This window comes from Lepisosteus oculatus, chromosome 8, assembly GCF_040954835.1.
Source record: "Lepisosteus oculatus isolate fLepOcu1 chromosome 8, fLepOcu1.hap2, whole genome shotgun sequence".
In the NCBI taxonomy this organism is placed as follows: Eukaryota; Metazoa; Chordata; class Actinopteri; order Semionotiformes; family Lepisosteidae; genus Lepisosteus; species Lepisosteus oculatus.
This window is the reverse complement of record NC_090703.1, coordinates 50,588,200-50,599,786: the sequence shown is the minus strand read 5'-3', so window position 1 is coordinate 50,599,786 and position 11,587 is coordinate 50,588,200. Positions and strand designations below refer to the sequence as shown.

Below are 11,587 nucleotides of genomic sequence, written 5' to 3'. Positions count from 1 at the left end.
GGAGGAGAGCAGAGTAATGTAGCCAATTCATAGATGGGGATTATTAGGAGGCCATGATTGGTAAGGGCCAATTGGAAATTTGGCCAGGATGCCGGCCTACACCCCTACTCTTTTCGAGAAACGCCCTGGGATTTTTAATGACCACAGAGAGTCAGGACCTCGGTTTTACGTCTCATCCGAAGGACGGCGCCCGTTTACAGTATAGTGTCCCCGTCACTATACTGGGGCATTAGGACCCACATGGACTGCAGGGTGAGCGCCCCCTGCTGGCCCCAATAACACCTCTTCCAGCAGCAACCTTAGTTTTTCCCAGGAGGTCTCCCATCCAGGTACTGACCAGGCTCACACCTGCTGGGCTTCAGTGGGCTGCCAGTTGTGAGTTGCAGGGTGATATGGCTGCTGGCACAATATAAGGGCACAACTGGAAATTAAAGAGTAATTTATTTATAACAATGCTTCTTTACACAAAGAGTTGTAGTTGCATGGAGCATTATTTTCAGCCAAGAGCTTGGGGTCCTGGGCTCTTCTAGGAAACTCCAGTCTCCCTGTGTCTGCACGCCTGCACAAGGAATTAATGATTCAGAATGCCAAGGACTAAAAAAAAAATCCTCTCATTTATTCAGAAGACGAGATGCTACAACAGGAGTGTGACATTTACAGACACTGCAGAACAGGATGCTTTAAAAGAGGCTCTCTAGGTGTGGGTACAAGCAGCTGTAGGCAGTGGTTAAAGCTCAGGGGGTTGCAGTCTGAATAATGACATTGTAGCTGTTGTTCCACCCAGCACTCTGTAATTATCTGCTTATTGTTAGTCTTTTGACCTGTTTTGACCCTATTTTTCACACACTGAATTATGAGAGAGGGAAGAGCGCTTCTTGTCTGGTGATGTACAGTAACTGCTGCATAAAAGGGATTTTTATTTGATTTGATCTGCGCTCTCTGTTCTAGATCAGGGCTCTCACTCCAGTTAGTCTTATAGGTCACCAGTTTCTAAAGACTGGGAACACCGGTAGACACACTACTGCTGAATTAAGCAGGAAATCTGTTCAAGGAAGAGAACTCTGGGCCTCGGGGGATGATGGACACCCGCGATACCTCCTTGGTCCTCACTGATATCAAAGTTATGAAACAAATCACCTGGTTTAGCCGATCGTGATGAGATTGGTGCAGCTCTTTGTAAACTTACATAACCTGACAAGGTAACAAATTAAAAAAAAAACCTATGGAAATCTGGGATCCCGGGACAGCTGCTGGGGACCCCTGATTGACATGCAACCAGCCAGGGACTCAGGTGTGACCCGGCTGCAGATCACCAGTGCCCTGATGTTCACAGCCAGCCTTTTCAGCACAGTGCTTTACTCAGGCCCAGACCAGTCCCAGTCCCAGTCCAGTCCCAGATTCACTCCCAGTCCCAGCCCCAGTCCCAGGTTCACTCCCAGTCAAAGTCCCAGCCCAGTCCCAGTCCCAGGTTCACTCCCAGCCCCAGCCCAGGTCCCAGTTCAGTCCCAGTCCCAGTCCAGTCTCAGGTTCACTCCCAGCCCCAGCCCCAGTCTCAGGTTCACTCCCAGCCCCAGCCCCAGTCCCAAGTTCACTCCCAGCCCCAGCCCCAGTCCAGTCCCAGTCCCAGGTTCACTCCCAGTCCCAGTCCAGGTCCGTTCCCAGCCTCAGACGGGCCTACACTCCAGGTCCAGCACCAAGTGATCAACATGAGGGGCGTAAGACTTGACGTGCTCGACGTGCAGGACGCGGGTTCTCCAGGGCTGTCCGTGAGCGTCCAGCAGCAGGCCAGCAATCCGGCGGGAAGCGTCCTCCGCCCATTCCCGCCACTCCCGCCGCAGGGAGCTTCCCGTCCCGGGGGGCTGCCCGCTCTCTCCGCCCCCGTCACGCGGGGCCGCCGCCCCGGCGCCTCTCGGCGGGCGCGAGGACACGTTCTGGTGGACGTGCAGGACGCCGCCCCTGTCCTGCCTCAGCAGCCGGCAGGCCGCGGGCCAGCCCTCCTCCGAGCTGGGGATCAGCCCCAGGTTCACCCGGTCCGCGCCGCCGCCGAGCTGGAGCTGCGGGACCAGAGAGGGGGCTCACTCCTGCGTCTCGAGGACCACCAGGCATCGGCGCGGTCTACTGCTGTACCGGCCACGCGTTCTCACGCCAACCCCCTTCGTCTGTGGAAGTACTCCCTCTACTAGATCTCTGATTGTTTCATTCTGTCAACTGGACTTTATCTTTATTCTACTGTGTTTTATTATTTTATCGTGTTTTACTGGTACGCATCGAGCAGCTTAATCGGTAAAGGTTGCAAGAAGACATGCGGCGCTATTCTCCCAGCTTTGCAGGATTTATAGACGCAGCAGCGGATGTGACAGTAATAGGCGCTGCTCTTAACACACAACATAGTTCCTCTTGTTCTTCTGTACTGCGACTCAGATATTAAAAAGGATAGAGCTCAACATCCACCCATCCCTTTTCTCGGTGCTTTACCCAGTTCAGGGTCGGGGGGGGGGACGGAGCCTGTCTCAGCAAGCAAAGTGCACAAGGCGGGGTACACCCTGAACAGGACGCCAGTCAACTGTAGGGCACTCAGAGACATACCAGGGCCAGTTTTCCCAGCAGCCAATCAACCTACCAGTATGTCTTGAAATGTGGGAGGAAACTGGAGCACGCGGAGAAAGCCCACTTCAAACATTGGGGGTACAAGCTCCGCGCAGAGAGCGCCCCGGGAACTGGACCCAGGGTCCCCAGTGCTGCACCACTGTGCCACGCTTACAACACGCCAGTGGCTCTAAAACCAGTTTCAGAGGCATGCAAGGCTGCGGCGGTGCCCGCTGGTCTTCACCTGTCTGCTGTCCCCCTGGTGGACGGTGCAGCGCTGGGACACTCCGTTCAGCTGCAGGTTTCTGCGCAGCGCGGCGACCGCGTGGGGGTTCCACTCGCAGGCGTGGACACGGGCCGCCCCGGCGCACACCAGGTAGGGAATGGTGAAGTAGCCGATGCCTGGAGAGGGGCAGGAGGAGCCGAGCGGGGAGCAGGTGAGCGAGGAGGTGCCTGTGTCGCCGCTCTTCTTTAACAAACACCGGCTCCACTGGAATCAACTGTTCTCTTTTTTACCTGCGTACAGGTCCACTACGGTCTCCCCGCTGCAGTCCAGCGAGGCGATCCTCAGCTTCTCCGTGATGTTTCCAGGTGAGAACATGCACTTGGTGACATCAAATTCATACCTGCAACACGCTTCTCTTGATTACACATCCGTACCCAAGCTCTCACCCTGGCATACTTTATCTAGTGGTGGAATGATTCAAAGAAAGGTCTCCCCTGTCTTCCCAGAAGGCTAAATATTACAGGGTTACTGAGGGTTCACAAGGCTGAGTTAGTCTGTCTTTCTGGAGACGAACAGGACCTTTCCTGTAGTACAACACTAAGCCACTTTGTCACCTGTGCTGGCTACAGTCTGTGCCCATTCTTCGTGATATGATGCTGGCTGTTGCTCCCCCAGTCTGATAAATATGAGCCAAGTAGATTTACATGCCTTCTTCACTGTGAGCTACTGCAATGTCATTCAGAAAGGAGGCTGCCGGAAACAAATGGGATCAGCTGACATTCTCACTCACCTAATTAATATTTCCTTTTCAATTATTTTTTTTCCAGTTAAACCACATGATCAGAGTGACAAAGCAAGGTTTATATTTCTTATCAAATTCTAGTTGTTTCCTTCTTAGAAAGAGAGACTGTTAGCAGATTTCAGACATGCTTTATCTAGATCTCATTTAGTCACGTTTTTGTGATGGCAGAGGGTGCAGAGGTGACACTGTGGCTCAGGATCTGCGCCTGTGGCTGGAAGGTTGCCAGTTCAAATCCCACAGCCGGCAGAGGAATCCTACTCCCTTGGGCCCCTGAGCAAGACCCTTAACCCGAACTGCTCCAGGGGCATTGTATAAATGGCTGACCCTGCGCTCTGACCCCAAGCTTCTCTCTCCCCGTCTGTGTGCCTGTGTGTCTCATAGAGAGCAAGTTGGGGTGTGCAAAAAGACAAATTCCTAATGCAAGGAATTGTATATGGCTAATAAAGTGATCTCATATTTCCTCTATTGTTTTAGGGATCATTCCTGTCACTGGGAAGGCCAAGCTGTTGGATCTGCACAGCAGTATATTGATAAAACATACCATTAAGTAAAAAGTATAAAAATACCATTAGTGCACATTGTCGTCCAGACAGATCTAAAGGAGAGGCTGTCCTACCTGATCCCATTGTCCACATGTGTGACCCAGCTGTCCTCTCCCAGCAACAGGGTCACCGCAGGGGACCGGAAACTGTCTGCGGACACTCGCCCCATTCTGGCCAGCCGCTTTCCACCCAGCGCCAATGCCACGGTCCCCCACAACTCCGGCTCTGTGGGAAGAACACCCCCAAACCAAGCTGAGTCACGCCCTGCAGGCTCAGGCCCTGGCCACACTCCCGGAAGGCCCAGCCGCAGGGAGGAGCCTGAAGACCCTGGCTGGGGAGAAGTCATCAGTGGAGTACCACAGGGGTCAATACTGGACCACTGCTGCTCCTAATTTACAGCAGGGATTTGTACCGGCACAGTCAGTAAACTAGTCAAGCTCACAGGCGATGCCACACTGGGAGGATTAGAAAACACTGTCGAAACAGCAAAGGAAGTTCAAAATGACACAGACTAAACTGAAGACTCTGGAACTACCTGACAGACAACATTTAAAGTGCAAACTATTCAATGCATGCAGTAAAAATATAAACTGTAATTATATGAGGGCAAAACATTAAGCCTGAAGAAGCTTCTTGTTTATATTGACACAAGCAACCAGACGCATCCTCAGACTTAATGGAATGTCCCACTCCTACTCATGATGCACATGAAGCATGAATCACAAGTGGAAATGAAGGGGAAGTGCATTTAAACCTGAGAACAAAACCTTTTTTTTTACATCAAGGGTTGTGGGAGTCTGAAACAGGTGGACAAAATCCTCAGATTGTTCAGCTACTAATGCCTGTCTACACACCTTCTTATCTTCTTATAGTTCTGGTGAAGACAGGCCATCATGCACAAGACCACTGCGTTCATCTCTCCAGATGGTCCTCACTGTGCTGTCAGTGACTCTCCCAGTCTGCTCCAGATGTGTTGGTCTGTGCTGTGTCAGTGACTCTCCCAGTCTGCTCCAGATGTGTTGGTCTGTGCTGTGTCAGTGACTCTCCCAGTCTATTCCAGATGTGTTGGTCTGTGCTGTGTCAGTGACTCTCCCAGTCTATTCCAGATGTGTTGGTCTGTGCTGTGTCAGTGACTCTCCCAGTCTATTCCAGATGTGTTGGTCTGTGCTGTGTCAGTGACTCTCCCAGTCTATTCCAGATGTGTTGGTCTGTGCTGTGTCAGTGACTCTCCCAGTCTATTCCGGATGTGTTGGTCTGTGCTGTGTCAGTGACTCTCCCAGTCTATTCCAGATGTGCTGGTCTGTGCTGTGTCAGTGACTCACCCAGTCTATTCCAGATGTGTTGGTCTGTGCTGTGTCAGTGACTCTCCCAGTCTATTCCAGATGTGTTGGTCTGTGCTGTGTCAGTGACTCTCCCAGTCTATTCCAGATGTGTTGGTCTGTGCTGTGTCAGTGACTCTCCCAGTCTATTCCAGATGTGTTGGTCTGTGCTGTGTCAGTGACTCTCCCAGTCTATTCCAGATGTGTTGGTCTGTGCTGTGTCAGTGACTCTCCCAGTCTGCTCCGGATGTGTTGGTCTGTGCTGTGTCAGTGACTCTCCCAGTCTATTCCAGATGTGTTGGTCTGTGCTGTGTCAGTGACTCTCCCAGTCTATTCCAGATGTGTTGGTCTGTGCTGTGTCAGTGACTCTCCCAGTCTATTCCAGATGTGTTGGTCTGTGCTGTGTCAGTGACTCTCCCAGTCTATTCCAGATGTGTTGGTCTGTGCTGTGTCAGTGACTCTCCCAGTCTGCTCCGGATGTGTTGGTCTGTGCTGTGTCAGTGACTCTCCCAGTCTATTCCAGATGTGTTGGTCTGTGCTGTGTCAGTGACTCTCCCAGTCTATTCCAGATGTGTTGTTCTGTGCTGTGTCAGTGACTCTCCCAGTCTATTCCAGATGTGCTGGTCTGTGCTGTGTCAGTGACTCACCCAGTCTATTCCAGATGTGTTGGTCTGTGCTGTGTCAGTGACTCTCCCAGTCTATTCCAGATGTGTTGTTCTGTGCTGTGTCAGTGACTCTCCCAGTCTATTCCAGATGTGCTGGTCTGTGCTGTGTCAGTGACTCTCCCAGTCTATTCCAGATGTGTTGGTCTGTGCTGTGTCAGTGACTCTCCCAGTCTATTCCAGATGTGTTGGTCTGTGCTGTGTCAGTGACTCTCCCAGTCTGCTCCAGATGTGTTGGTCTGTGCTGTGTCAGTGACTCTCCCAGTCTATTCCAGATGTGTTGGTCTGTGCTGTGTCAGTGACTCTCCCAGTCTATTCCAGATGTGTTGGTCTGTGCTGTGTCAGTGACTCTCCCAGTCTGCTCCAGATGTGTTGCGTCTGTGCTGTGTCAGTGACTCACCCAGTCTGCTCCAGATGTGCTTGAGGAAACAGCCCTCCCCCAGCAGGACCAGGTCGCCATGGCGCTGCCAGCTGTGGGGGAGGTCCTGCCTCAGCTCCTCGCTCCACTGCTCCCCCCGCTGCTCCAGCAGGCCCTGGACAGCCTCCGCAAGCTGGTCATGAGCCGACTTCACTCGCTGCCTCTTCGATGGGACAGGGTCCTGGTGCAGACCACACATATTTGTACTGCGACTCTCTTTCTCTTGCTGCAACTTCTGCATTAGTGTCACTGAAGCAGTGCACCTATTTTCACATTTTGTTGCTTAATGTTCAAATTCCTGGAAAGGTGTTTCATTACTACATGGTATGTACTGTTAAAGTCTATGATTGAATAAATACTTCTGGTTAGGAAAGATGAAGAGACACAGCTCAGTGTGGCAGCAATGCCTCCCAGGTGATCTGCCCCTATCCCCATGTCCACAGAGCTGCCCCAGTGATCCGCCCCTCTCCCCGAGTCCACAGAGCTGCCCCACTGATCCGCCTCTCTCCCCGAGTCCACAGAGCTGCCCCACTGATCTCCCCCTCTCCCCGAGTCCACAGAGCTGCCCCAGTGATCTGCCCCTCTTCCCGAGTCCACAGAGCTGCCCCACTGATCCGCCCCTCTCCCCGAGTCCACAGAGCTGCCCCACTGATCCGCCCCTCTCCCCGTGTCCGCAGAGCTGCCCCAGTGATCTGCCCCTCTCCCCGAGTCCACAGAGCTGCCCCACTGATCCGCCCTTCTCCCCGAGTCCACAGAGCTGCCCCAGTGATCTGCCCCAGTGATCTGCCCCTCTCCCCGAGTCCACAGAGCTGCCCCAGTGATCTGCCCCAGTGATCTGCCCCTCTCCCCGAGTCCACCGGCCTGCTCTTACCCGGATGTAAGCGATGCAGCAGGTGCTGCCCGGGGCCACAGTGCGCTGCAGGGCCTGCAGGTCCAGCTGTGCCAGGCAGGCCGGCAGTATGGGCAAGGCCACCAGGCCCTCTGTGCGCTCCTGCAGGCAGAACCTCCGATCCAGCGCGCCCACCTCCTCCAGGTACCTCCTGCGGGGATCGGGGGCGGGGCCGTTCTCAATAAACGTGCAGTAAGACGCATTATAAACAATGAACTTATTTATATTGAACAGTGAAATAACAGTGCGGAGCGCTGCATCTGAACCTGAAAGCAGGTGAGGACACTTCACACAGAAGAAGCATCTGAAACACTGAGGAAATCACAAGAATAATTACACATACAGTAACTAACTTGAAACTATTTTAAGAGGTAATATTAAGCACTCGATATTTCTGTCCCCCTTCAGTCAGCTACTTAATAAAGACTTCTGTACATCAGCTTCTTATTCAACGCTAAGCTGAGCGGGTCTGGTGTGCGACACGGAGGGGGCGTGGTCACGGACACAGGAACACCCGGGCGGTTGCGAATAGAGGATTGTCGTTCAGTCGCTTTCCATCTCACAAACCTGTATGACTGCGCAAACCGTACAGGTGTCGTCACGGCAGGTATATCGACGTCCATAGCCTCCCCACGCCGCGGCAGTCCCGGACAGACCCAGATGAAAGAGCCGCAGAAGGCAGGCGTGAGCAACCAGCTTCAGTGTGGGCGTTTCAAAATCTCACCGCTTTTTTTTTTTTGACCTAGTCCCGCGTGCAGAACTGGATCATCTAAGAATTCAAACCCAGAAGGGGGTCGAAGTGTATCACTTTCAATACACACTTCCTACACACGCTCGACAGAAAAGGCATCACCCCCCGGGTTTATGTGACACAACCGCATTCAATATGGCTTCCTCCGTTTTATAGTACCATAGAAAATAATACACCTAGAGGGGCTCTGAGACCTCCTGAGAAAGCTAAGGCCGCTGCTGGAAGTAGTGAGGGGTCAGAAGGGGGTGCTCACCCTGCAGTCTGTGTGGGTCCTAATGTCCCATTATAGCAATGGGGACAAAGGAACAAGTAAAGGTGTATTCCATGCTGAAAAGAGAAGAAAATAAACAGTGTTTCAGCTGTGGAGCCTTCTTCAGGTGTGATAACGTAGGCTACAAGTGAGGTATGCGAGGTGTGACACCTGAAGGAGGCTCCACAGACAAAACGTTGTGTTCTCTTTCTTCTCTTTTCAGCATGGAATAAACCCATTACTTGTCCCTTTGCAGCCTCCGCATGCTGACGCATCTCCCCAATTGAACCAGTGATAGGGACAATACGCTGTAAAAAGGCGCCGTCCTTCAGATGAGATGTAAAACTGAGGTCCTGACTCTCTGTAGTCATTAAAAATCCCAGTGGCACTCTGACTGCCACTGGTGGGTGTGGAGACGTGTGTACACTTCAGAAATAAGAGAGCCTATTTCTGAAGTGTGCAGCTCACTTCAGCCACCTCGCTGCATGCAGATGAGGTGCAGAGCTATGAAATTGAAATTTAAAGATTGGACATTAGCCAAAGACACACCCCTATCCTTTTTAAAAAATAACATGGGATTTTTAATCACCAAGTAGTCAGGACTTTAGTCCAACGCCTCTGAAATGGTAACTTTTAGAGCTGTGAGGGTAGGACAATTTCACGGAGCTCAAAGAAATGGCAGAATGTCTCTGTAAACAGAGCTGAAATTCCTTCCCCATACCAAAATACCCCATCCACATCAAATTAGCAAGGACTGAAAATAGTTTGCTGTTTTTTTCCACGAATGTCCGATAATTTGTAGTGACAGACTATTGCCACTAGGTGGAGAGAGTCACGTTTGTTTCGTTGTACTGTGAGCGCTTTCGAGCACTGTAACCATGAGCTGGAAAGACTGAGTTAGACTCCCTTGAAGACGGACATTAAGATTTTAACAGTAAAATGTTTTAATTATAAGCATAATTTCTGAATGAAGGGTTTCGAAAGCCTATTTACTGTGTTTCACAGCTGAAGAAAAGATAACTAGATATACATCACAGAAACATTAACGGATTTTCAGTTCATAACAGAAAATGAACCGCACCTAAACCGGCGGCCTTTGAAAGCGCAGTTATCGGAATTTAAATAAAAGTACAACAGCGTCCAAAGAAAAAGCGTATTTCCAAAGCATTCTCTGCGTGTCTAGATATTCTCAAAGGTGTGGAATGGGGTTTTGCGTTGTAAAAGGATTGTTTGATATTAAAAGGTTTGCACGGTTTTCACATTTCGAGCTGTCGGTAGCCACGGCACTTGGAGCCGGCGGCTCGTCCAGTTTTAGAACATTATTTTAACGGGGAGGAGAGACCTAGTTCAGGCGTGCGAATCAGAGGTCTGTCCTGGCTCAGTGCTTGCTGTGGATAAGGCAGAGCTCAGTCAATGTTTTCCGAACCGCCCAAATTTTAATTGGGTGATCCTGAGGATTTCCGAGAAGATGAATTATTGAAAACACGACCCCGAATTCGTTTGCCGCCTTCAGCGAGTATCTAGGTGTCCCGCTGGGTCCTGCCAGACAGCAGCGTCGGGCGCGTTGACGTCACCGCCTCGCCTCGCCTCGCCTCGCCCCGCGCGGCTGCAGCCTTTGTCCCGCGGCTCGCGGCCCGGCCGGCGGCCACGTGTGTCGCTCTGTAGTGCCGAGTAGGAAATACGTGCCCTGCCGCGACATGCTGTCTGATAAGCACTGTGGCACCCCGTACCGTCCGGGAGATGGAAAGGGTCCACGACGGTGCACACCATCCACGCAAATCTGTGCGGTCGATTTCACAGCTGCTTTTTGACAAAGATGCCTCATTTGCGTTCTCAGTAGATTTTTCTTCCTATTATTATTATTATTATTATTATTATTATTATTATTATTATTATTATTATATAATGTCTCAAGAAACCTCGCATTTATTCCGCCGAGCAGGACTCGGGGAGATCATTCGGCTGGAGCAAGAGATGTGTCGTCCTGCGAGCTGCAAAGTAGTTTTTTTTTTCTATGTTGAAAAGTTAGGAGAAAAAAGTGCAAGGTTTTGGCCATAGAGCTCTTGTTAAATCCTGCTTTTACCCGTGCTTTATTTTAAGGCGGGTAGTTGTTTTCCTTACTGTGTATATACTATTCTAGTTTCTTGACATGTATTTATTAATACAATACACGAACTTCAGTTGGTGGGGTTTTCCAGCATCTTTCTAAACCAAGCCACGTATTGAACTGGGGGAAACAGAGCTGCAGTTCTCCGATCCAGGATAAAACAAAATCGGTTTTGAGACGTTTTACAACGTAAAATACAGTAAATTTCAACTGTTTATCCAAATATCTTCGTGCTCGGAATAGCACCACCCTCGAAACAAAGCAGACCCTCGGCACAGAATGCGGCTGATGTAAAAACCAAGAGAGCTGTTTTGAAATTTATGAGGTTGCGTGGATCCGGCGCCCTTTCTCCCTAGTGAAAGACGCCTTCTGTAAACACTGCGCGGAGCAAGACAGACGAGAAAGTGCGTCTATTTTTGATAGTGAAGATAGCGTGTATCTCGGGCTGGTGTATGTCCTCCGGGTCAATTCTTTCTGATCAGACTTCACAGTGCGTTCAAAGCCTTGTCTGTGTTTAGAAATAAACCAGTTTCCCCAAAGGTTTTCAGTTTAAGTTATACAGTCGTTGACGTTCCTTAAAGTTATATCTCCGGACCTCCACGCAGAGAGCCCAAGAACAGGACTAATGCCCACGCCAGGTCCTGGCTAGGTGGGAAAAAATAATTAAAAGCTGGTGACAAATAGACACCAGCAGATAGAGTGACATTTGTACCAAAACGTGAGTTCTCCAGTGGTTCTCGGTATGCTGTGAGGCGCCAGTGATCCGAAGGTCCTAATTTACAGCCTTAGTGACAATTCTTCATTGTTTCTGTACCACCTACCGGAGAGGATCTGGCGAGTCTACAAGGGAATATGACACAGCCACACAAGAGCTCAAATGCAAGTGCATTTTCCACATGAAACTGTGTTTTCTAGACTGTGAAATTGAAGTTGCAGTAAAGTGGTAGAAAATACAGAGCACTGAGAAAGTATTCTCTTCTCTGTCTTCATGTCTGTGTCTTCATAAAGACAAAACCAAAGAGCATATATTCTAAC

General features: G+C 50.5%; 1 protein-coding gene across 1 annotated transcript; it reads right to left on the bottom strand.

The window, feature by feature from the left end:
• Positions 1-597: 597 nt before the first annotated feature.
• On the bottom strand, positions 598-8,329 carry trmt12 (tRNA methyltransferase 12 homolog). Its single transcript, XM_069193795.1, has 7 exons — positions 8,012-8,329; positions 7,427-7,595; positions 6,538-6,736; positions 4,231-4,381; positions 3,103-3,212; positions 2,831-2,988; positions 598-2,054 (listed from the first exon to the last, which is right to left on the bottom strand). The coding sequence occupies exons 1-7, from the start codon at positions 8,065-8,067 to the stop codon at positions 1,665-1,667; spliced, it is 1,233 nt and encodes a 410-aa protein (XP_069049896.1). The 5' UTR covers positions 8,068-8,329; the 3' UTR covers positions 598-1,664.
• Between the last annotated feature and the right edge of the window lie 3,258 nt (positions 8,330-11,587).

Excerpts from the sequence above, each read along its gene's own strand:
- trmt12 (XM_069193795.1), bottom strand. The coding sequence starts at position 8,067 with ATGGACGTCGATATACCTGCCGTGACGACACCTGTACGGTTTGCGCAG. Across the intron at positions 6,737-7,426 it reads GCTGCATCGCTTACATCCGG|GACCCTGTCCCATCGAAGAG; the intron begins GTAAGAGCAGGC and ends GGTCTGCACCAG. Across the intron at positions 2,055-2,830 it reads ACCAGGGGGACAGCAGACAG|CTCCAGCTCGGCGGCGGCGC; the intron begins GTGAAGACCAGC and ends CTGGTCCCGCAG.